At 44.9% G+C, this 24381-nt stretch overlaps 2 protein-coding genes across 2 annotated transcripts; one reads left to right on the forward strand and one right to left on the reverse strand.

Moving 5' to 3' along the window:
- The first annotated feature begins 2381 nt into the window (after positions 1-2381).
- Positions 2382-11415, forward strand: SLC7A9 (solute carrier family 7 member 9). The gene is made up of 13 exons (XM_053448813.1): positions 2382-2510; positions 4392-4522; positions 6969-7116; positions 7221-7463; positions 7706-7831; positions 8066-8165; positions 8417-8461; positions 8717-8840; positions 9274-9377; positions 9703-9799; positions 10118-10267; positions 10511-10685; positions 10912-11415. The coding sequence occupies exons 2-13, from the start codon at positions 4418-4420 to the stop codon at positions 10977-10979; spliced, it is 1485 nt and encodes a 494-aa protein (XP_053304788.1). The 5' UTR covers positions 2382-2510; positions 4392-4417; the 3' UTR covers positions 10980-11415.
- Positions 11416-13288: 1873 nt separating this feature from the next.
- Positions 13289-24178, reverse strand: TDRD12 (tudor domain containing 12). The gene is made up of 30 exons (XM_053449811.1): positions 24155-24178; positions 23521-23685; positions 23020-23156; positions 22312-22431; positions 21616-21671; positions 21336-21421; positions 21040-21247; positions 20909-20945; positions 20528-20596; positions 19943-20005; positions 19654-19716; positions 19392-19449; positions 19129-19230; positions 18517-18705; positions 18171-18327; positions 17927-18054; positions 17610-17798; positions 17367-17495; positions 17152-17269; positions 16902-17041; positions 16393-16613; positions 16199-16295; positions 15808-15992; positions 15346-15547; positions 14969-15061; positions 14381-14730; positions 13921-14100; positions 13655-13808; positions 13511-13577; positions 13289-13380 (listed from the first exon to the last, which is right to left on the reverse strand). The coding sequence occupies exons 1-30, from the start codon at positions 24176-24178 to the stop codon at positions 13289-13291; spliced, it is 3879 nt and encodes a 1292-aa protein (XP_053305786.1).
- Between the last annotated feature and the right edge of the window lie 203 nt (positions 24179-24381).

Below are 24381 nucleotides of genomic sequence, written 5' to 3' on the forward strand. Positions count from 1 at the left end.
GGAGATGGAAAACCCCAAGCGAATACTCAAAAGAAATTTACATACCCTTGTTTAGGTAGTCTATTGTTTCATTGTTTGGGAAAAACACCTAAAAAATAACAGAGTTGCGTTGAGTGATTCAGAGAAAAAAAAGAATATCGGGGGGGGGGGGATGAGATTAAAGAGTAAAATTTAAAGAGCAGATCAGAAGCCGTATCAGTAGAGGCAACCAGAGCGGACGGGGACGAGAGCTCAAAGACCCGAGTCTGGATCCGGGACATCGGCCAGGAGGTACGGCACGGCCGGGCAGCTTAAATACTCATAAATAGTAATTATATATAAATATATATATATAGGAAATGTATTGTCATTAAATGGGGGTGTGTTTGTGGATATCGTTTAACTGAATCTTTACCTAATAAGATAAAAGCAATCATTTCTGGAAGTCTGATTTTTTTTTTTTTTTTTTTTTTGTTAGTTTTGCACAAAGCTGTCCGTTTGTGTAGTAGTACGGACAGGGAACAACGCAACCAACCCTGTGGGAGCTTATATCCAGGTATGTGCTGAGAACGCGTTAATAGGATTATTATATGGTATGATTAGGTTTCGAGGTTATCGCAGCCGAATACACTGGCTGTTCGTGGATCTTCATGGCGCGTCATAGTCTGTGGGGTCCGTTCATTAACAATTCAGCCCACTGATACCCCCCAATACGTGATCCCGGCGGGGAATGGCCCCGCGTGGTACGTGTCACGGCTGCAGCGTGTCCGTGTGTCCGCTTCTGGCGCAGCTGCCCGCTCGCTCTTTCCAAGACACTAATATGTAATCCTCCTGGCTTTTACATGTGATAACAGGCAATGTAAGCGATGGACACGGCATACCAGATGGTTTATGTGTAACCAGTAAACGCGACCTGTCAAAGTCTACGGGAAATTATAAAGCTCGTCCCGCTGATTACAAGTTCAAGCTAATCATTTATTGTCTATTTATTACCAGAAGTATGCATGGGTCGTAAACATTATGACGATCCGCTCCGAAAATGATGTTCCATAAATATTTACGCAGATAACAGGCAATCAAGTTACGGTTTTCTAACTGATGTTGAATTTTATGTGCGTTACCCCCCTTCCAGATCTTTCCGGTTTCACCGAAATCCAATTATTGAGTGAAAACGTTGGATTGCGTAGGATTTGTGAGTTGATGGTATAGAAAGAGGGTAGTGGATACATGGACTAGCGTTCCAGTGGAGGTAGTACGGAAAGTTTGTGATGAATGTTCCTTTGTTTAAAAAAGGGCTGAGTGGATGGGTGGCTTTCTGCTATGTCGATGCTTATGGCGGTGACTGAACCCTGGGTCCTTCACCCCGAGGTCACAATGAAGGGTTAGCCGTTACATGCCCCAGGGGCTGTCAGGTTTGCACTGCTTGGGAAAGGAGCCGAATGAGTAACAGAGCAGCGGTAAGCAATTTACTAACCCAGGGGCCCGAGTTATTAAAGGACTGCGTCTCGGACCGCGGCCCCCCCGGCTATTTACTCGCTAGGTGTTGTCACATTAATCAACGTCAAAACATCAAAAGTAACATTGTGCATGCTAAAGTGACATCATAACTTTGGAATATGTTGTAACTGATAGTTAAGGACATCGGTTAATGGTTTTATCATAATTAGTAACTGTCGGGGGTTAGAGACCCTTATAAGAAGTCAGGACCCCGGGAGAGAGCGACGTCATAAGGGTTGTATGATGTCATAACATTATATTGTAATGCTAATTATGATAGCGTGTTCTGTGTTAGTCCCCGTCTCTCCATATGCACGCTATAAACCCCATTATGTGTCACCCGTGTTATGTGGACCTCTTAGACCTTCTATTTATTTGATGATATGTAACAAGCTTTAAAGAGCTGACAATTTGTTACGATGATGTGAAAATTCCGCTGACGGAACATTGCGGTAATTAGATGAAAAGGATCTCGGCGTTTCGTGTCTTCGCCGCTCGGAGACGTTTGATTCTGTGCGTGGGAACGTGTTTCTAGGACCTTTCATAACTAACTGTTCCTTTCCTCGAGTAACGGATGCCTCGAACGCTCTCTTCTCGGCTGTTTACTTCTCGCCGCGAAGGTGAATCCAGGAAAAGCTTTGCGTTTCCTAATAATACAGGGTTTGGTACGAGCTGTCGCGTTCATGGCGTGCGATGACAGTCTGTGTGTGGGCTTCGGCGAACAACGGCGCTTTGTGCGAGCCATCAGGAAGGACGACGTCTCGCACATAGCATGTCAGCAGCGGCATACCGTCATCTCTGGCCATCCCGACACCCCGGCAAAGTGTTACAAAGTGTTACTTTTACTGTCACACAGTAATTAGCAGCGCGTTTAATAATTACTACGAATGACCTCTGATCTGCGCTCTCTCCAACCCTTTCTAGGCTGGCGAAGCTTCCCAGGGAACGTTATCTCCGTGGTATAAGACCAGAGGAGTTCGACGCTCCTTCGAGGATCGGGATCTGACCCTTCGTTGATTCGGAACTTCTAACAGGTAACTTCCCGGGAGATAGGAGGATTAAAGCAGATCTACTGGATTCTTGGTCTTCTGGTGACCACGGATGATGACTGGGGTTGATCTCTGGAGGACCCAAGTTTCCTTGATGCGTTCTGCATCTCATAAGCACCACCTTTCCCGTCTTTCCGCTGTTGTTGGATATCGTATATTAAATTCTGCCCCTAACAATTTGAATTTAGAAATGTCCGTGTTATTACGTTGTCGTGACTGCCGTCCTCTTCTTTCTCGGTTGGCTGCTTTTTCGATGCTATTCGTATTTGTTTTATAACTGGCGCAGGAATCAGGGGGTAGTGAGGGCTCGACAGATGTTACCATGTCAACAGTTTATATCTCTACCGGGAGTAACGTGAAGCTTTGGGGCGAAATGTTATCTCGTGTTAAAGTATTTCAGGCAAAAATAGGCGTTGAGGTCGGGTTTATGGCACAAAATCCAGGATAATTTGGCCTCGTTGGGACCGAAAAGTAGGCACTGATGGGTTGTTGCCATAGAAACTGAAAAGCCTTCTTAAAAGCCTGTGTTGTTTTCATGTGATTAACCCTTCAGGGTTAGAATAAATGGACAGACCCGCTATGGTTTATTCGCTCGGCGGACTGGAGCGGGCAGCAAATCTTTTGTGGTAGTGGCACAGCACCTTAAAAGTGGCAGAGGTTCTGCTTTAACAGAGCTTGTTGGAAGTGCCCGAATCTGTATTGGGGCAGATTTGTTTTTAAAGTGTCAGGGTCCTTCAAATAGGTTTAAATGTCTGCTCACAGCTCTGTCTCCCATATGGCCATCTTTCCTTAATACAGAAACCAGCGCAGGGACTGGATTTTCTAGACTACGGGACATATGTTTCGGACTGTATTCATTTTGAAAGATGCTTTGCGTCTGTCTTCCTTAGTGCGATCGCTGCAATCGACAAATTGCTCGGTAATTCCCAATAATCGCTTTTCCGTGTAAGCAGTATAGCCATAAACTGGCCCATAAATGGCGATTTGTTTTTGTTTCTGAAGCCATCTGCAGAGATGTGACATAAGCATGTAAACGATCAATGACTTCATGCTCTATATAAGTAAACCCCCCCCCCCGTGTGCTAATACAGATAAGGAAGGATAACGCGTGTTGTCGTTAAAGGGCTCGCCGCTTTGTTTTACTGCAGCGAACTCCGTGACACCAGGAGGTAATTCTCTGATGGGGGTTAATGGTTTGTAGAGGTGGGATCCATCTGATGTGATTTAATATTTCTCATCAGCCCCTTAAATGTTAAATGTCTGCGCAGAATAATGCCACAAACGTCCCTCCAAGAGATATGGGGGTTTATCCACTAAACTGCGTGCTGGAGAGTAACGGCTTCATCTTCCCAACTTCAGCGCGTATTATGAAGAGCCAGCCCTGGGGAGCTTCTCCTTGCCAAGCTGGCCCCGAATAACGTATGGTTAAATCAATGAGGCCTTTGTACAGCGCTGCGGAATATGCTAGCGCTTTATAAATCAATAAATAATAATATAACAAAACCACAGGGAGCCCTTTTTGGCCGTTTGGGGAATAAACCCCAAAAACTGAACCCTTGTTTTGATTTATCAGGACCTGCATATTGTTGTTTATTGCTTTATATAGCGCCATCATATTCCGCAGCGTTGTACAATGGGATATATTAGCTCAAGTGATTATGAGTAACAGTGCGGTATGTACCTAATTTTGATTTTGATTACATTGGAGCAGCTGATAATATGGAGACCGGCCGCCAGGTAATCGCTCCTCCAGAAGGACATGTTTCGATGATTGCAGATAAGGGTTGTTTTATTAGGCGATTTGCCCCGGGGAGGGGGTGAACGTTGGGAATTATAATCCGACTTCCTGTTGTGATTTTTCTCCAGGGCGAAGGAATAAAGCAGTCGTCGGAATGGACGACGGGAATGCCAGAAACCGGAAGGGGGTTAAGGATGGAGCAATAGACCAGCAGTCCATCCAAAGCAAAGAGCCCAAGTCCATGAACCTACAGAAACAGGCAAGTATTATACCCCCTCCGGCAAACCCACCAATCAAAGCTCAGCCCCAAATAGACGGGCGAAGGAAGGCCGGGGGCCAATGCCGTGAAATCAATGCGATGAGTAGGGTGGTGGGCATGATGCTGGAACTTCCAGTTTCTTGGAAGGCATCCTCAAGCTGGTAGACAACAAGCCCCATCATCCAGACATTGTCAGCATCTAATAACAGCAGCATACGTTACTGTATCGGCATTTTACACACAAGTGGAGAGTAATTGTTCATTCTGGTATTATATAGAAATACATCAAATAACATCTCAGAGGGCTGGGAAGATGGTTATATCGGTAAAATGTCTCTGCTACATCAGCGAGAAGTTAAAGAGCAGGTACAGCAAATGCTTAATGTTCATGATCAGTCAGCCAAAGCTTGGACGGCAGGTGTGACCCAGAACCCAAGGAGACGCTTGTGTGGGTTCTAGAATACAGAATACTGCATATGATACCGGGGAACAGCATCAGCTGTCCAGTACCCCAAGAGATGCTTGTGGGGGTTCTAGAGTTCAGGATATGGCATCTGGTACCGGGAACAGTATCATTCGCCCAGAACCCCAAGAGACCCCCAGGATGGGTTCACCATGCAGCACATTCGTTTTGGTGTCTGGGGAGGCAATTATTCAGATGTTTAGGTTGGGGAACTGTTTAAGGGCTGCGTGTGGCCTAGAGGAGGATATGTATACACCACAGTTTCTAAAACTTTTTTTTTGAGGACTTTTTAAAGTGCTCCTACAGAAAAGAAAAAAAAAAGCTGAAGAGGACTCTGCTCCCCAGAGCTTACAATCTGAAGTTAAACAGGTTATTTCCACTGTGATTTAAATGTGTCATTTCACTTGAAATGTAATCACATCAGATACGGCTTCGGCAGAAAGCTGGGTCCAAAAGCCAAATGATAAGGAAAGGGCCGCTCACTTTATTAGAGGACCTCTGACACAATAAGTCCTATTACAAAACAAAACGCACAATAAAATAAATGTGTGTTTCCTCCAGGACCTGATCAGCCCGGTAGTAGAGACAAGGGCGTTCAGCATTTAACCCCATCCTGGCATCTACAAATGCCAAGTCATGGCCGCTCATGGAGAAGAGTGTGTTGGGTTTGGGCTTCTTCCCCAGTGACCATCGCCTCCAAACCCCCATCTGTAACACTTTTCCAAAACTTGAGGAACCCCGAGGACCTCCCCCCCTGTGACTCCTTGTAGCCTTCACAATGTCTTCTTCTCTTGGAGGCCCAACTGGAGCAACCAGTAATGGTCCCAAGTATCTCCAGCGTGCGCCATGTTGTGTTTCGTTGGAGCTCTTGCATGTTTTTTTTTAGACTTTTCCAACTTTTCTGCCTCTTGTCAGCAGAAGACTTTGCAGGTTAATGAATATGCAACGCGGTTAATGACTGTTCGCAAACATTGTAAATAAGCTAAGTACTTAGTAATGATTATCCGATTGCTATGGAGTTAAACAGAGATTGAGATAAGATTCTAGAACTCGGCCGTTTCTAATGGTTTGTAGGTGTCTGTGATCGGTTTATGGAAGCCACGCAGCTAAGTAACAAGCTCAGTTTCATAAGGACATTTAAAGAAAACAAAACACAGACCTATCCCAAAATTTCCCCAAAATCCCCAAAATTGGGGTTATTATATGTTTATAACTAATGCTTCCAGCACAAAATCGCGTTCGCAGCCGTTTCATGGGTGGAATTATGTTAAGATAGAAAGTATTACAGTTATTATTATTAAATAACTACAAAGATATTGAAATAAAGTAATTACAAAAATGTATGTTTTTTTTGTACGGATGAAGATTCTAATAACTGTGATTTAAGGCGGCAGGCAAGACTGAAGCTTTATAAACTCCGGGGTCCGTGTCTCAATCTCCGGCTCGTACGGGTTGGCTTTTTTATTGCGCCGGGAAAGTTGCTGGTAACATTGGAACTGGGCATCCGGTTTAAAGGACCCAAGCTGACCCCGGAACGTTATGGTTGAGGTCAAAGTACCGGGGACGAGGTCTTAATTAGTCTTTATGGTGAAGGAATTTTTATGACGTGTAACGTTTTTTCCGTACAGGAATTTGTAGGGCGATACGGTTAATGCGCTCTTGGCGGTGATGGTGGCTGACAGTAGACAAATCATGGTCCTTGATAGACCCTTTGGAAGATCGCACATGGCTGCCCTGGTGACCTTCAGACTTCCGATACATAGCCATCATCCGTCAGGGTTAAGATAGGATTAGGAACCCATCTTCAGTGTTTAGTTTATTAATGTTAGATCTTCAAGTATCGTACAATTCGGTAACCCCCCCCCCCCATCCCAAAGCTTTGAATCTGTCTACCCGGGTTGGAATTATGAATGAAGTTTGATAATGACATTTGATTTGTTATACGTGTCCACCGGGCGACCCATTCATTCTGCTCTCTTCTAGGTGGGCCTGGTCAGCGGGGTCAGCCTTATCGTCGGAACGATTATCGGATCTGGCATTTTTATTTCCCCCAAATCGGTTCTCCTGAACACCGGCGCGGTGGGACCGTGTCTCATCATCTGGACCGTCTGCGGAGTCATCTCTGTATTGGGTAAGTTGACACAGACCGAGAGAGGCGGTAGGATCATCCGGATCGGCACCGAGGAGTCAGTCTTTCTGATAGATGGAATAATCTGTCCGTCTGCTTGTCCTCAGGTGCCCTGTGTTTTGCCGAGCTCGGCACCATGATCACGAAGTCTGGGGGAGAGTACCCCTACCTCATGGAAGCCTTTGGGCCGATCCCCGCTTTCCTTTTTTCCTGGGCAAGTGTCATCGTAATGAAGCCGTCGTCGTTTGCCATCATCTGCCTGAGTTTTGCAGAGTACGCGTCTGCGCCCTTTTACCCGGGATGCACCCCGCCGACGGTGGTCATTAAATGCCTGGCAGCGGCGGCCATCAGTAAGTATGGCGCCTTACCCGGGGTTATTAATCTGTATGTGTATATATAATTTGGATCTCTCGTTATTAGGGGGCAGTTGTATTTGGACCTATATACAAAGGAGGCCAGGAATACTTGGCATTAATGCTCCTCCTGGGAGAATAGTGGCTCCCCCCGGGGGTTTATAGGCATGAATGGCTGCCTAGTGCATGCGCAGGACTGCACCGGACTGTTCGTCTGACCCTCTCGTTTCCTTCCTTAGTGACGATCACAACGGTGAACGCCCTGAGCGTCAAGCTGGCGAGTTACGTGCAGAACTTCTTCACAGCCGCCAAGATGATAATCATCATAGTTATTATTGTGAGCGGCATCGTTCTGCTGGCGCAAGGTACGTACTGCATATATATATATATATATATATATATATATATATATATATATATATACCCGCAGATACATTAAATAACTACACGATCCGGTATCCCCAGACGTTTCGACACACATTATGGCGTTTCACGCGAAGTATTTAGCGCTGGTGTGCGGTGTTAATCGCTTCTTGTTAACAGGGAAATCCTGCGGCCGGAATGCGCTAAAATGTAGACTATTGATGCTTTTCCTCCAGGAAACACCCAGAACTTTCAGAACAGTTTTGAAGGTTCTAAGATCACAGCCGGAGGGATCGGCTTGGCTCTTTACAACGGCCTTTGGGCGTACGATGGATGGTAAGTATTCCCGGGATATGAGCTCGTAGACATACATCCGTTTTTACGGATGGGATTCCGCTTTCATCCACTTCGCCCTTGGGTAGGTCGGTCGGCGTCAAATCCGTAACTAATCCGAGAGAGCAGTGCAAGCTCCGTTTGTCACGCCCAAAAAAATTAAAGGGTCTTTGCTAAGTCATTAATTATTTTGTGAAATGTTAACGGATCTTTATGTTCCTGATCTGTGTCCCAACGTTCTGCTTTATTTCTAGGAATCAGCTCAATTATATTACAGAAGAGCTGAAAAATCCATACAGGTAGGAAGCGCACGAGCCCTGAAAGTCAATTAATTCCGAGTTCTACGTATAACAAAAACTGCAGTTCAAAGTTCTATTATTGATTGTTTTTTTTCCATAATAAGCAGTCGTTGGTATTCGCTGTATGTATGTATAGCGGCCGTATGGTCAGTTAAAGTTCACAGAAGATGAGTTAGAAGCGTAGAGTAACGTTGTATTCGATGACCTCGTTGTCGAAATAACCCGAGTTTATGCAAGTTTGATTGTGTCTTCCAGAAATCTCCCCCTCTCTATTATAATCGGGATCCCGGTCATCGTCGTCTGTTACCTGCTGATAAACGTCTCCTATTTCACGGTGATGACGGCCACCGAGCTCTTGCAGTCGCCAGCAGTGGCCGTGGTGAGTAGAGACGGTGGAACCCGATGTGTTCCCTCGGGACCTAAAAGATTGTTCAGGTTTAATGATCGACTCAAAGAGGCCGAGCGATCAGGAAGGACCATGCTTCCTAAATAGCCCTGTGACCTTATTGTTACCGCAGTCCGTGCCGCGCAGCACAACGGATCAGTTTTTGTCTACACGGTGTGACCTCTTTGGCTGTCCCACTGCTAAATTTGCCCATGGCGTATCCTACCGTTGTCTGGTTTGAGCCCCTAAATCATTTGTCCGTATAAAACAATACGTATACACTAATGACTGGTCCAAGCCTTTGCCTCCGCGTGGCCGCACCGAGCTCGGCTTCGCTCCCAAAGCTACCGCTGATTACGGACACTTTGCTGTCAATTGCAGTTTTTTTGAGTTTGGACTAAACAAGTGATTTCTGTTTCCTTTACAGACGTTTGGGGATCGTGTTCTGCATCCCGCGGCCTGGATAGTCCCGTTGTTTGTTGCGTTTTCAACTATTGGGTCGGCGAATGGTACCTGCTTCACGGCTGGCAGGTAAGTGCCCCCCGTCTCTGGACCACTGAAACCCCAGCAGGTTGATAACTCGGCAAATTAGGAGCTTAAAAGGTTAGTTCAGCAATCGTCTGGGCAGTTCTTTCATTGGCAATGCAGTCAGGGGAGAGAGAAGGTCTTCATCCTATGGTACCGGTGAGCTTCTCCCCATAGGAGGCAGCCCCGGTACCAGCAGCCATATCTAAAACGGTATGTAAAAAGTGAGATTCCGTGACATGTGGCCAACCGTGGAGTAGGAGCAGCCAAAGAGCGGCACTCGGTTCCATCCCGCTGCTGGAGGAGAGAGAGTAAACGTTTCTTCCCGTAGGCTGACGTACGTGGCTGGCCGCGAAGGCCACATGTTGAAGTTCCTGTCCTACATCAGCGTCAAGCGTCTGACCCCAGCGCCCGCCATCACCTTCTATGTAAGTGGCACATAAGGTATTTTATACGTTCTTTAGGGCCTGACCTCTATCCCATATTCATCTAGTGTCGGGGAAGCCCTTATCCAGAGCGTGAGACGCCACAGCCTTTCAATATGCGACTGGCGGCCCCCCGAAGCCCCCTCACGTCACTGGTGTAACTGTCACAGGCAGTATAGCAGACAGTTTTCCTCACATGTATATGCGCCATCTACGGGGTACAGCCAGAATTTCAGACTTCTGGAAACGGGTCCTTGGGTCTTATAGAGTAAAGCGTGATGCCTGCGCACCTCTAACTCCTCTCTCTCTCTCGTTACACAGGGCATCGTTGGAATGATTTACATTATTCCGGCCGATATTAACACCCTCATCAACTACTTCAGCTTCGCAGTCTGGATATTCTACGGTTTAACAATCGCTGGACTCATCGTCATGAGATTCACAAAAAAAGATCTCAAAAGACCAATTAAGGTAAATCTGTTTCCTTATCCTTTACGGATATATAGCCCAGTCTAAGACCGACGACGTCGACATTGCCGTACGGACTTGTTGGTGCCGTGAAAGAGTTCAACAGTAGAAGTTCTTTCCCACAACCCATAACTGCATTCTTAGTTTGAGCCAATCAGAACACAGAATTGAGAATTTGAAACGATTGATACTGTTTCCAGATCCTCGTCGCCTGTTGGTATGTTTCTCACAATTTCTCTCTTCCAGATTCCGATATTCATCCCGATCATTATGGTCGTGGTTTCGCTTTACCTGGTCCTGGCGCCCATCATTGATAAGCCGGAATGGGCCTACCTTTACTGCGTGCTGTTTATATTCAGCGGCCTCATCATATACTTCCCGTTCGTGCATTACAAAGTCAAGTGGGCGCAGAAAATCACAAGTATGTTTTGAGCGTCAACAAATCCATTTAAACGTTTAAAACGGGGCAAAAGGGGATCATTGAACAAAGTTGCTGCCTGGAGCGTTAGTGGCTGCTTAGCATTCATAGTAATACCCTGTGTTGATATATATATACATATATATATACACCCCTTTCTTATTTTACATTAACCAGTGTATTTTAGCGTTGACCGCTCATCGTGCGTTTGTCTTCTCTCTCTCTCTAGAGCCGCTGACAATGTACATCCAGATGTTGATGGAAGTGGTTCCGCCGGAGGAGGAGGCGGCGGAGTAAACAATGACTTGTATCAGGACTGTTCTTGCGTATGGACTAGTCGTCGGGACTATGTAAATAGTACATGAATTGCGTTTGCGGGAAAGAGCGGGGGATGAGATCCGCTGGAGCCGTAGGTTAGTGTACTTTATGGCGCTAGTCGTTTAGCTGGCAGGCTCTGAACATACTGTATGGGAGTAAAGGCGCGGGGGGACGCAGCCCACCGGCAGAAAATGCCAACCCGTACGGTCTATCCTACGCGAGGCTTTACTGCGCCACACCACCAGGGACTTCATCCGAAGGGTATGTTCTAAGCCTTAATCGCAATTACCTCGTTCAGCTGTTTTGTTTGTAAAGGAATCTGATTTTCTGAATAATGTTGTTACTGTATTTCTGGCTAAACTGTAATCTCTCGCCTATTTGGTTTTTAAAAATAATGAAAACACAAAAGTGAAAAGCTTGTTCGTTCTTAGTGTTCCATCTCCAGCCTCGATGGCCGTCTGGCGGGGAGCGACTCCTACTGTCCGTCTCTCCTGCTCTCTTCCCAGTCATTCGGTTCCCACGCGCGTCTCTTTAGATCCATTGCTTTTGTCCTTTCCACCGTTCTGTAGCGGAACCCGAGTATAACGGTCACCACTTGCCCAAGTTTCTGCTGTCCTCCTCCTACGCGAAGGCAAAACATTTTCAGCCTTATCGTAGAGATAAACAGAGATTACCACCTCCTCTGCCTTCGGCGAGACTCTGATACTGTTACAGTCCAGATCAAACAGTCCCAGATCCAAGAAGCCAGTACTGATGGGGACAACACTTCCACCAGCCATATCTTCTACCCCTGGGGCAGATGGCTGGAATGTACGAGCGTACGTACCCCAAGCAGCAGAACCCCCCCCACCAGGTATAAGACTTGTGACAGGGTTTCTGCAAAAGGTTCACTACCAGCAACACGGAGGGATCTTTCCATACCTACCGCAGATAAACACAATGTGGATTTATTGCCATAGCAACCAATGGCATTCTACCGGTTGCTATGATGATAACGTCTCCCGCTGTCTTAAATGTCCCCACCTGGCTTTAACCATTGGTGCAAACTTGACCTTGGACAAAATAAGCAACTCAAAACCGCACTTTCTACCAACTTTATTAAACATTCCATCAATAAAACTGGATTTCCAAAAACCAAAGTCAAATTAACAAATAACGTCAGTAACTTTGACTAACAAAAAAAGAGCAAACATGTAAAAGAGAAAACAGAAAACGAACAAATATGTGCGTTACCCCCTCTAATACAGATGTTATTGTGGCTGAAGGACATTATAGCCAGCAATGGTCTTCCCCCCGATGTATTTAATATACATATTTATTAGCAGCTGTACTGAATGCAGTGACCTCTCCTTACAAACCAACGACTCCCGCTATAATGTTTAATAGACTCTGATTTAACTCGAGCTGATAAATGTTGGGAAACCTTTTTAAATCCATACAAAATATAGTTTGCACGTTGATTTAATCCTGAAGCTGGTGTCCTGCGCGGCTTTCCGCTTTCTTAAATCCACGTATTTTAACTGTTTATTTCTCAGCTTCAGGGGCTATTTTCCTTCTTCAGATCGCTGCCCCTGTCCTGAACGCCACCAGAGCCGACCATCCGGCCGCGACGATATTGCGAGGAGGAAGTTAAGATGGCTGCTCCCATCGCATACACGCAATATATATATATTTATATACTTAATTTTAGAACATTGTTACATTTCTAGGTAAAGTGATACATTGTGATCCATTTTTCAAGTCAAAGGCCAGCAAAATCCTGAGCAAACGACCGCAATAGATGGCAGTTTGGAGAGATTTGGCCCTGAGCACTGTTTACATGGTTACCTCTATTTAGTTGCGATGACGGAGATGCCACCCCCCATTAGGTGTTGGAAACACATTGTACAGACATCCTTATTCATCGCGCGGCCGTGCCGACGTCTGCCACAGGAGTACTCTTCATACAGGATACCATTTCTATGGTTCTAGGTTTACCACCGCGATGCCCTACAATACTGCGGCAGTCACGGCAAATGCTTCAACGTGTTATTTTCATTCATTCACCTACTGAACCGACTTCACCCAAATGAACATAATCACCCCAACAGGTCCCAAGGTAACAAACATCCACTCGCCCCTAAATCCTACACATTGTCTCTGTTCTGAACGGAAGTCAGGGACTATATAACTGCTGGCGGACGAATTAACAGAAGAAAAACGATGAGTATCGCTTTTCTATAAAACTGAGCTTAATCGGTGGCAGGTAATAATACCGCTAATCCCGTACGCACGCCACAATCTCGGCGCTAGTCACTGTCAGAGTCGCTGAATTCAGACGATGACTCCGACTCCATGTCTTCGTTCATAATGGTGTAGATGTTTTGGGGGCTTTTGGAGACTGCAGGAAATAGGATTAAATAAAATGTATAAATGTTTTCAAACAGGGAGGCTGCATGCAAAAAGGTTAAGCCCAAGTATCGGCCCTTTTGGCCAAAAAAAAAAAAGGAGGTTACTGAACGAAGCCTTACTATAAGAGAAGATGCTGCTGTCCTCAGGATCTTCTAGGTGGTCGAAATCGAAAGTCACATTTGGACACTGCAAAGAGAAAAAAAAGAATTGGCGGAGATTCTAAATACCCGTCTGATTCTAACCCGAGTGTCAGCGAGTCGCACCTTCTGTCTGAGCAGCGAACTCCACGGCCCGGTGGCTGCTTTGCTCAGCGTTATCACCGGCTGCCCGTTATTAACGACGTATCCGGACTTCTCTTTCAGGATTTCATGGCTAAGCCACAGATCTGCCACGTAGTATTTCCCTCCAGCGTGGCAGCTGCAGCATATAAGGGAAGGAGAGAGAATCATACCTGTGACGTACCTGATGCTCTTCCATCTTGACGATAGTTCGTAAAGGTCAGAGGTCAGGTGCCGGCTCTCCTACTTACCTAAACACAACTCTATCAGCGTAAAACACGCACGTAGGATCTGTTACTTCTCGCAGTTTCACTGTCAAGATAACCGAGTCGTCTTTTTCAAACCATTTCACCTCTGGGTGGAAGCTGCAGCGGAAACGAGGTAGATCACTATTTTGATCATCAATGGCATTTGCTATACTAACAAAAGAACATTACTCAGGGGTACCTTTGAACCATAGGTGGTGTCGATGGCTTTGGGACGTTGTTAGGTGCATCATCCTCATCGTCTTCTATTAGAAAGAAAAACAGTTTGACTTGCACCTTTTCTCTGGGTTTCGCCCCAAGTCCAGAACATGCGGAGCCCAATAGCAGCAGAAAGCAGTCTTCCTGGATCTGCTTCTGTCATAATTCTTATTGTTTATAAGCAGACATAAAGCAAAATGCATAAAGGCTTTGCCGTCTATCACATTTCATCTGCTAGTAGCAGAACTTATGTGCGGAAGGCCATGAACTCACCGCAATCCACGCTCTCCAGCGGTGGAGGAAGCGACTGGCAGCCCTCGGTGCTTTCTGGTACTTCCTCAGGTTCATCCGGCACTCTGGAACGTGAGATTTAGGTGTGAGAAGAAGGTGCAGAAAGTTCTGCTTACATTTCCCAGAGACCCCCAGCAGCGCCCACCTGGACTCAGACTCTGTAGGTGCGACGGCCTCTTCCACTAACGATTTAAGCTTTTGGATGTGCTCGGGGTTATCGGTTCCAAGCCCGGTAAACAGGATCTCATGGCGGACATTCAGTTCATTGATGACTGTGCTTATGCCGGGCAGTCTCCTCACCTGTACCTACAAGAGAATTAAAGAGAACGGTTTCTGTCGTTTAAATTCTGCAGCAGACGGGCTTCGTTCCCTCTGGTCACTAATACCAGACTTTCATCATCAGAAGTCAAAGCTATATAAATAAAGAGATCAAATTATCTTCCCCTGCTGTCCTGATCTTCATACTAGACGGGAAAGCGGTCCTCATCACTTATACTAAATGTCATTGGAAGTAGAAGGACAGATACAAAACCAAACGCCTTACCACGGGATCGAGCCAGTAGGTATTTCCCAGCCTGAGAACAACTTTTGCAGAATGGAGTTTTCCTTTGATGTTCCTCCTAATAATCCTGGTCACCTTTTGTATAAATAAATTTAAAAACAAAACGAGAAAGTGGTGAATTTACCGGAGTTACGGAACGAAGGCAGTTTAAATTAAGTTACTGCTGCCACATTTCAGCAACTGTCGTAGAATTACTGCGAATAACACGCAGCAGCATCAGCAATCACACAGAACAACCCAGACTCGAGAGACTCATTCCATACAGATTCTTATAAATAAAAAAAAAGTGTAAGTTAAGGGTTAAAACATGTTTGGCTCATAGAGGCCAAAGAAGGAAAAAAAACAACAAACAAACGGACCTTCGGATCCCATTCTGTCTCGTTGTCGATTGGTTTAACTCTGCACACGATGAATTCGGCGGCCTGATGCGGGATACTCTGTATGTGCGAAGGAAGTTTCAGTAACCGCTGACCACGGACGTCGTCTGTCCTCCCTTCGTCGACAAATTTCACACTAGTGCTTATAACCGCGTTGTCCTGTCTGGTGGAGAGGACCTGCACCCTTTAAAGAGACATAGTAACTAAAAGAGGTATATAAAAGAGTCTCACAGCAAAGCTGGAAATGAACGCCAACGACGATTAAAAATGCTTCTTCTCTGCCGTCACTTTCTAGGTTTCCAGCTCTGCTGATTGAAAGTAAATGCACTTTCTGGAAACACGTTTTACTGTTAAATAATAAATTCCAGTGCGGGGGCAAACGGCAAGCTATCCGAGACCCGCCGCAGGTCCACCCCAGCACAGACATCTCACACCATCGAGTACCTGTGATAAAGCGAGCCCTCCTGCAGCGCGTACAGCCCGGACATCTCCACCTGCTCTGCAGGTTCTTTGTTGCCTTCGTGTTGGTAATATTCCATCAGTTCTTCAGCGAGGTGACCGTACGCATCTTCTTTTGTTACAATGCGTCCAAAGAACCGGGCTGCGTCCACAATATGCGTGGGGATCACCTGCAAAGGAACCAGATCTGCCATTCATTGGGATTTTAGTCCCGGTCTTTAGGGCATGGCTTTTAGGCGGCTTGGCCCGAGACAAGGTCCGCTCCGATCGCACACGCCATAATCCCCCTGCCAACCCAAACCGTATCCCATCAAACCCTGAAAGCCCTCCACGTACCCAGCACTATCCCAGACTCCTATCCGCGCAGTATGCTTACCGTTATGTACTGTATGGCTGTGGAAGCAGACACATCTTCATTCGGTAGGTCCAAACGGGGGTCAATATGGTGACGGGAAAAACACGTTAACTTGTCTCTGCCGCATAAACAATACAAATTCATAAAATAAATAGTAGGTAAAAGTACAGTATCTGCAGCGGTTCTCTCCACTGGACCCCGTCATTGTCGCTTACCCGCAAGCACCAAAGGCTTTGACGTGGCGGCATATCTCACTGCTTAGTTTTGTCTGCTCGTCTGCCTGTAGTATTCCCTGCGTGACGTCCAGTAACTCGGGTGGGATCTGAGCCCCCGTATGCCGCAGGTACTGTAGGATTTGCACCGCGTAGCGCGCGTGTTTCTCCGTCATTATCAGAACCGATCTGGCCCTTAAGGAATCTTGTTCCGCCGACGCAGCCTGAGGTCATGCATAAAAACACGCGTTTAACCAAGATGCGAGAAACTGAGGGACAATGGCTCCCTTACGAAGAAAAGCATCAAACAGCTGATGGTTTCATCAAATTTGATGTAAAATTGGAAAAAAAGGACAATAAGGCACTTATACTCAGATGGCTTAACGATAACACATGTATTTATTAAGCTGGACACAGTGTATACAAGCATACCATATACCCCAAGAGCCTGAAAGATACCCGCTGAACTGCTTATTACATATCACAATATATAATCACAAGCAATGTTTTACCTTTTCGATTCTGCTACGTATGTAGTCCAGCAAAGAAAAGAGGCGCAGGCCAAACAGACTCTTATTTTTGGGGAAGCTGTAATGAATTACGCACGTGGCATCGGTTATCTCCAAAAGCGGGGTGTAGTCATCGGTGACGACTACGAAACAAAGCAGAAGAGAACGTTTCGGGGTGTAACAGTATAATTTCAACACAAAAAACCCCCTTAGCTATGCGCGAGGAAACACAGTAAAAGCGACGCTTTCTTACCCAAGACCACGTGTGTGCCACGGCTGAAGATTTTCTTCCATTGCTCCAGAACACGGCCGAAGGAGTGGACTGTGCTTTTATTCATCAACATACTGAAGACTGAATTGTTTTTCACCACCTAAAAGAAGCAGTTGGGAGATTTATATCAGAACGGTGGCAAATCCACACGTGGACGGGCCCCCCTATGCTTGGTAAGTTACAAGGTAGTTATTTACTTTGTGGACCAGCTCGGCTTCCTCGTCAGAGTCGGTGAAAATCAATATCTTCTGGGAGTTTTCTGGTGTGAAATCCAAAGATCGTAACATAACTGCTGCTCGGTCACAATCTAGGCAGAGCTGGGTCACCTGGCCATAGAAATAACCACAATCAGGAAAAAAAAGCCAAAAAATGAACGCAAGCCAGGGATCGGACACGTGCCAGCGGGGCAGATGCCACAACGCCGTCCCAATACACGGTACCTGCTGCACGTTCCCGCACACCGCGGCCTGCTCCATCCTGGTGATTACCACCTGGGGGTCTGCGGTGTATTGTAACAGACAGTCCATGTCTTTGTGCCAGTATGTGCCGGTGGCTACAATCTGCTGGGGGACGCCATCTCTGTTCTCAGCAGCCACCATTCTCTTGAAGCTTTCAAGAATGGTTATGACCTGGAAGGTAAAATCAGAGAGTTCCAGCAGACCAAAGGGCGCTCTATACAGTTTATAACCCTCCACATTCTGCTCAGAGACAACTTGTAAAGGATATTATCATCCACGTAAGAGAAGCCGAAGCCTACCTGTTGCTCGGATTTTGCGAACAGCAGTTCGACCTCGTCCAGGACCAGGTGACATTGCCTCAGAAGCAGCAGCCCGTGCCACTCCAGATATCTCAGCAGACTGTGCGGGGTGCTCACGATCACTTCACCTGCGAGGCAGCCAACAAAAAGTCTGAAATTTACGCTTTTCTCCAAACGGTCCATCAGAATTTTTTTTGTCTGTCTTTTAAGTTTAGAGTGTTTCAGGGCCACTCGTATAACTTACATCCCTTTCGAATGCTAAGGTTTTCGCTCTCTTCCTTGTTCAAGCCAATTAATAGCAGCGCAGGGTGTAGCGGACGGGTGAATTTGCTGTATTTCAGCAAGAGCTCGAAGACAGTCTGGGCTTTCGTCCACCCGGAGCACAGAAGCACCGCAAGGGGCTGCGGAGAAGGAGAGAGAAAATACATTGTACAGGGCAGAAACTACAGGGGAAATGTAACAGCCCCGTGGTCTGCAGTATCTAATTAGTTCATAGCGACACAGATTATCAGAAATCAGATTATCAGAGGTATCTCACACAGCAATTCAAAGGAACTAAAGGAATTGCCTCTCAGGTGACATGATTTTACCCCGTTCCTTGTCGGCAGTAACTTGTACACCCCGGATGCAAAGTGTAAGAACGTGAGAAGAGGTGGGATATAATTCATGGGACTCATTCCGTCAGGAGATATCAGAATGGTATCCAGTCCTTGAGCAATGGAAGGCCAGCAGTAGGATTGGGTGAAGCTTGGACCATCGTAGCCACTTCTACTAAGCTCCTGCAAAAAAAAAAGAAAAAAAGCTCAGACCAGTAAGTTTCATGAACACAATGATAACAAAAGCATGTAGGGGCAGGAAACATTTATTTTACCTGCGACACATTCTTAAACTATACTCTGCTAAATACATAATAGTAAGATGAGCATGCTGATGGGGTCTCGGCTGGAGACTTCACTTTGTAATCAAGGCCCCTAAGCACTTGAGAGCGAAGCAATCTTCAAAGGCATTTCATCTCCAGTCTTGTTATACTCCGGACCCTGCTGGCCTCAGAATTACCGTCATATAAATCCCATCCATCTTCCTACTTAGTTACTGCATTTATTTTAATTAATAAGCATTAATGCATCTATTGTAAAATATAAATATATATATTAATGAATAACCGACTTATTTGATTCCCTTTTAACGTTTTAATGGATCACCTTTTTGAGATCAGGAGACAGAGGTGCGCACTCAAGACTGGAACACGGTATAACTGTTTTGCTGACAAATATAGGATGCTGCGGTACTTTGACCAACGGTTTCTGCAACGGAACAAACAAAAACGCAATAAAATAATCTCATACAATTCAACAGACATGTTTATTAAATTGTAATAGAATGCAGAAAACCGCTCTGTGCAGAGGATCCAGGCCTTGCCGATCACGCTGTCCTCGTGTTTATTTTATAAATACATCCTCCGTACCTCTTCGTTTTCCTCTTCCGAGAGATTCACCGGGTTGGGATTTAAAATCTGTAAAAGCCTGGCAACAGAGAGAGAGACACGGTGAAAACTCATCCCCCTCCACTAACCAGCCGAGACCTTGCGATCCGGTCATGTGACCGCTGTGATTAGCAAATTTAGAAAGAGGATTCATTAATCAACAAATTGTCACGTTTTGTTGTTTTTTCCCCCATTGATGAAATTGGTACAAAACGCTCGAGTAGAGAGGGGTTAAATTATTTACTTGGCAGAGTCTTGTTTTTCATCGAACTCAATCTCATCTGCGATTTTACTTCCGCCAGCATTCCTGGAGAATTCAAAAACAAAAAAAACCCCAAAGTCATATCACATGAAACAACACGTGTACGCAAAGCATTTAAGCGACGTTTTTATCTCTGTACAGATCCATAGTACAGCCTTTACAATGTTACAAAGTTACCGAGAACTTGGCATTAGAGCCCAACACAGTAAAAGCTTCTTGATCCCTTCCCATCCCCTCTGAGTGAAGCCAAGCGAAGAATGGCCATACTTACCCAGAAAAGACTTCATTCGCGACAAGCTGCTGCTCTTCACTAACTTCCTGCACAACGTTCATTCTGGAACACAGTTGTGGAACAGAATGAATACTTTTTAATTACGAATGCATTAAGGGCTAAAGAAGCGAAAGCGGCTGCCGAAGGGACTTGTGGTCCAACAGCAACTAGAACGCAAACGCTATCAACAGCTTCTATTGATGTACACGTCGTCTTGGATGCCTGCGCTCCGATAATATTGAACCTAAATCCCACTGCAGGCAATCCCCAGATGTGCCGTTCCACGCAGATTACAATAATACTCGCACTAGAGTGCCATTAAGACGCAGCCTCGCCGCGATACAAAGGAATGGCAGTGCTTTCCATTCTCAGAGGTTGTTGTGCCAGTAATTAAGGGAATATTGTTAGTCACAGAAAAAAAACCTTCCCTCTGTAGAGCCTCACAAATGTTTACAGAATTATACACCAGCGCTCTTAATGCACTAAAATGGCTTTGAATGGTCCGCGTGTTGTGCGCGTGCGCCTAGGTTTTCAAATGTAAGGACTATATTTTTTTTGGTACGGTCTAAAATTTCACATACATACTTGTCAAAGTCTGGCTGTTCTTCACACTTCTTCTCGTATGCTACAATTTCATCCCGGGAGATGCTGTAACTAACAATAAACCCAAAACAATTCAACTTTTCTGTGAATCACCTACTAAAAATTCCTTTCCTCCATAGACCATCATTCATATGCCCCTTCTTGGGTGATTAAGACTGAGGAATTCCATGGTTTGGCTCAAGAGAGTATGGTAAGAACTTAAATACATACAAAAAACTACTATGCTGCTGTTACAAACAGGTTTAGTGAAACCAAGGGTGCGAGATCCCCTTTAAATGGAATGGAAACTAACTGCTGAAGAGGGTATTTTTAAAACATGGCTGTTCCCCGATTAGTCCCACATCACTCACGCCGTTTTCCTACCTTAACGCCAATTCTGTTTTACTCTGTACAGGGTATCCTGTGGGGGCAAACAGAAAACGCGGTTTATTATTTATTCTTGCTTAGGCACCCCCGAGTGATCTAAACAAACCCCAGCCCTGTAATAGACTTACCTGTACGGCAGCTCCGGGACGGTTCTGCTATATGAAACGTCGGACGAAGGACCTGCGCGGCGTTAAGCGATTCAGACTTTGAGCTTTCTGGAGACAGACTCTTTTTCGGATGACTTTTGGGAACGGCATCCTTTGCCGTCTTACCGTTATTCCGCTCCGAAGAGAAACAGGCAAAGTTTTTGGCCACAAGTTCATCGTTGACACAAACCTTAAAAAAGAGATTTTATTTATTTTTTCTAAATGCAACCCAGTTAACGAGAGCAACTTCCGAATATATGAGATTTAAACGCTGGTACCTTCCCCTCTTTTGTCGTGATATAGAGATAAACGCTCAAACTGTTTGTTTCCACAGAACATATTTTCGCTTCCACGCAGGTTGACTCTGCGAAACGTAAAGCTTAGAATCAGACTAAAAGTAATCCCTTTACATTAACCAACTTGGACAACTTGTCTGAAGCAGAATGCAGGCTTGTAATGTTCACAACATAGAAAAGGCACCCTGCAAAGTCTGCCAGAGGAGCCGTTCATATAAAGGCATGCGCGGTCAGGTCACACATGTGACAATATGTTCGTTACCGTTGACAAGCTGTCTAAAATACTGAATGGCAGCGATGTCCCATCTCTTTGAAGGTCTAAAAGAGACAGAAAAAAATACACCAAATGATTCTGTGTTATAATGAACAATATATGATTCAGCATCGTTTATAAAGAAGAGATGCTTTCATTCATACTTTTATTGTCAAGACACTTTAAGCTGTCTTTTCTCCAGGAGGGAATGCCTGCATTTGGTGAGAAGAGCCCCAGTACCACTGCAGACCATTACTGGACTAACAGAAACCTCAACCTACAACAAGGGCCTGTCAGTCAGGTCATGTACGGCAAGCTTTTTTGGACAGAAGCCTTGCATACAGTATAGGATTTTACCTGAGGGGGGTCAACCATAAAGTTTAAGAAAATGTCTCTTAATCCAGAGATATGCTGCACAAGGTGAACACATATGGACACTTACAAACCACCTATCGATATCACTGCAATAGTGCATTTTTTTTGTAACTGTTGGCATTTCGAGGCTTGTCAGTGGCTGGGACAAATCAATACATTTTCTTCTTGATGAGTGGGAAACACTGGGGATGGTCTGCGTTATAGATTGTTGCAGGACACTTTGCTCCAGAACATTGTACTTATAGTGCAGGATCTAAAATCCACATGATGTTACAAAAAAAATACAAAACACACCATACAACAACTCTACGGAAAGAAGGTAAATCTTACCCAAATTCTACCTTGTCCCCGTAGAAGTCAATGGAGAGGGACACGGGTTGCACTTGATGTAACCGAAACCTCTTGGCTCGGAAGGGAAGCTGCTTACATTCCTCCACAGCTAGACGAACGCTGCGATCGGTGCAGAAGATACACAAAGTTAATGTCTAGTAACATTCTGTACTTACTGCCTTTTAACTGGTTTAATCATTTCAATGCCAGCGAGGTGTATAGACGCATACACAGAGGCAGAAAACCCCTACATAGCTAGAAACAACACAGGGGAAACACCAGAATGTATAGGATCACACAGAAGGCAACTATTAAGGCATAATCGGACAGATTTGGGCACTCGATAATGGGGAAAAACCCTCCAGACATTCTTAAAAGTCATACATCGCACCTTCCCAAACTTTCAGATGCTAAAATAAAAGCCCAAAGCCTTTTGTAATAAAAGGTAAAGAAAACGCAGACTAATGGGCCGTACCACATGACCCTACATGCAGTCTTAATTACAATTTCTTCTGTATGGGTGAAGGTAGGATTACTGCAAGCCAATTCCATGGTTTGTTTAGCTGTAGGTGTGAGTGGACATAGAAGACTGTCGCTGATAACAAGCTAGGACTATATGCAATCAGGGTTGAGAAAAGCAATTTACCGAGCTATGCACACAACTGATTATAGTTAATGAGAAATGACTTTATTCAGCGCAACGCTTACTTTATCTTTTTCACTGGACAGTACATGGCGTGATCCAGAAGGAAACACTCCACGAGGCCATCTTCTGCACTACAGGTGGGAGATTCCAGTGTGGCACGGCACCAGCTATTCAGCTCTTCACAAAACACCATGCAAAACTACACAAAGCGAGAATGAGTCCTACATAAAATAATTCATATGTGTCCTTCAAAATTGCAAGCAGTTCTAAGGGTTAACTCCCTAACTATCTGAGGTTGGACCTTTTAAAATAGTCAATTTAAAAATATGTATCCAATGGCATAATTTAATGGTGACTGTCCCCATTTCATGAACCCCAAAGGTTAGCCTGCCTACATATATATTACAAAACAAGAACGGGAAGTTTAACTATACATTAGGCACTTTATCAGATAGTCAAACTCAAAGGCCATATCTAGTCAATGAAGTTCACGCGTGTTCCATGATCCAGCTAGAGAAGTTTCACAGACGCAAAGAGCTATGAGAGAAATGACCAAGCGCTACCTCCCCGACAGGCAACGCTGCCGGTCTGAGTTCTTCAACGTTTCTGTAAGATTTGCTGTAGAGCAAGTCCAGCTCTTCATACATCTGCTTGTACTCCTTGTCATCGTATGTCTGAAAGCCGTCAATCGCTGTCACTTCACACCAAAACGAGCTTGGGTCCTCCACCTAAAAAAAAAAAAAAAAAAGATTTTAAAAATAAAATCTTTAAAATGTTACGGTCGGCTTGCATGCTGCATTTTAATATCCATTATTCTCTTGCTGTTAATACTGTAGCGATACACACAAGGTGGAAAATAAACTGACTTTAGACTATAGTTCAGGACCCAGTGATGGGATTGGATGCTGCGGCATCCAATCCCGTCACACGCTACATTCGAAGTAGGACATATTATGTACGTTCCCGCAGTGTGACTTCTACAGCATCAGGTGTTTTTTTTATTATTTATTTATATTAATTATATATTAATTGCACTAAATTAACATATATATGTAGACAAAATGGGAAAACAGCTTTTAATGCTATCCTGTGATCCTTCTAAACCTTTTTATGGCATAAAGAATCCGCACAGGACATTGGACCAATATTTATTTATTTTAATTACAGTTTGCAGTAAAGCACATAAAGGAACGTTACCTTAAGCACTGCCAGTTCATACATCTTTGTCACAAGTACACAGTTCGTTATGATATGAAGGATCCAAGGAGCCCTCGGGGCAGTTTCGGTCCCTGTAATATAAAACAGCAGACGTTTCAAGAAGAAAACGGAATGGAAAACGTTCATTTAATATAAAGAAAGCACACGCTGTCCTTCCGATTCTGTGTAATGACCTGAGCGTTACACATATCATACAATGTGTTATC

The sequence above is a fragment of the Spea bombifrons genome, chromosome 10, assembly GCF_027358695.1.
Source record: "Spea bombifrons isolate aSpeBom1 chromosome 10, aSpeBom1.2.pri, whole genome shotgun sequence".
Lineage (NCBI taxonomy): Eukaryota > Metazoa > Chordata > Amphibia > Anura > Pelobatidae > Spea > Spea bombifrons.

Coding starts and splice junctions, on each gene's coding strand:
- SLC7A9 (XM_053448813.1), top strand. CDS start 4,418: ATGGACGACGGGAATGCCAGAAACCGGAAGGGGGTTAAGGATGGAGCA. Junction 7,117..7,220: donor CGGAGTCATCTCTGTATTGG/GTAAGTTGACAC, acceptor GCTTGTCCTCAG/GTGCCCTGTGTTTTGCCGAG. Junction 10,686..10,911: donor GTGGGCGCAGAAAATCACAA/GTATGTTTTGAG, acceptor CTCTCTCTCTAG/AGCCGCTGACAATGTACATC.
- TDRD12 (XM_053449811.1), bottom strand. CDS start 24,178: ATGTATGAACTGGCAGTGCTTAAG. Junction 21,672..22,311: donor GGGGACAAGGTAGAATTTGG/GTAAGATTTACC, acceptor TGTCTCTTTTAG/ACCTTCAAAGAGATGGGACA. Junction 19,231..19,391: donor CGGAAGAGGAAAACGAAGAG/GTACGGAGGATG, acceptor GTTCCGTTGCAG/AAACCGTTGGTCAAAGTACC.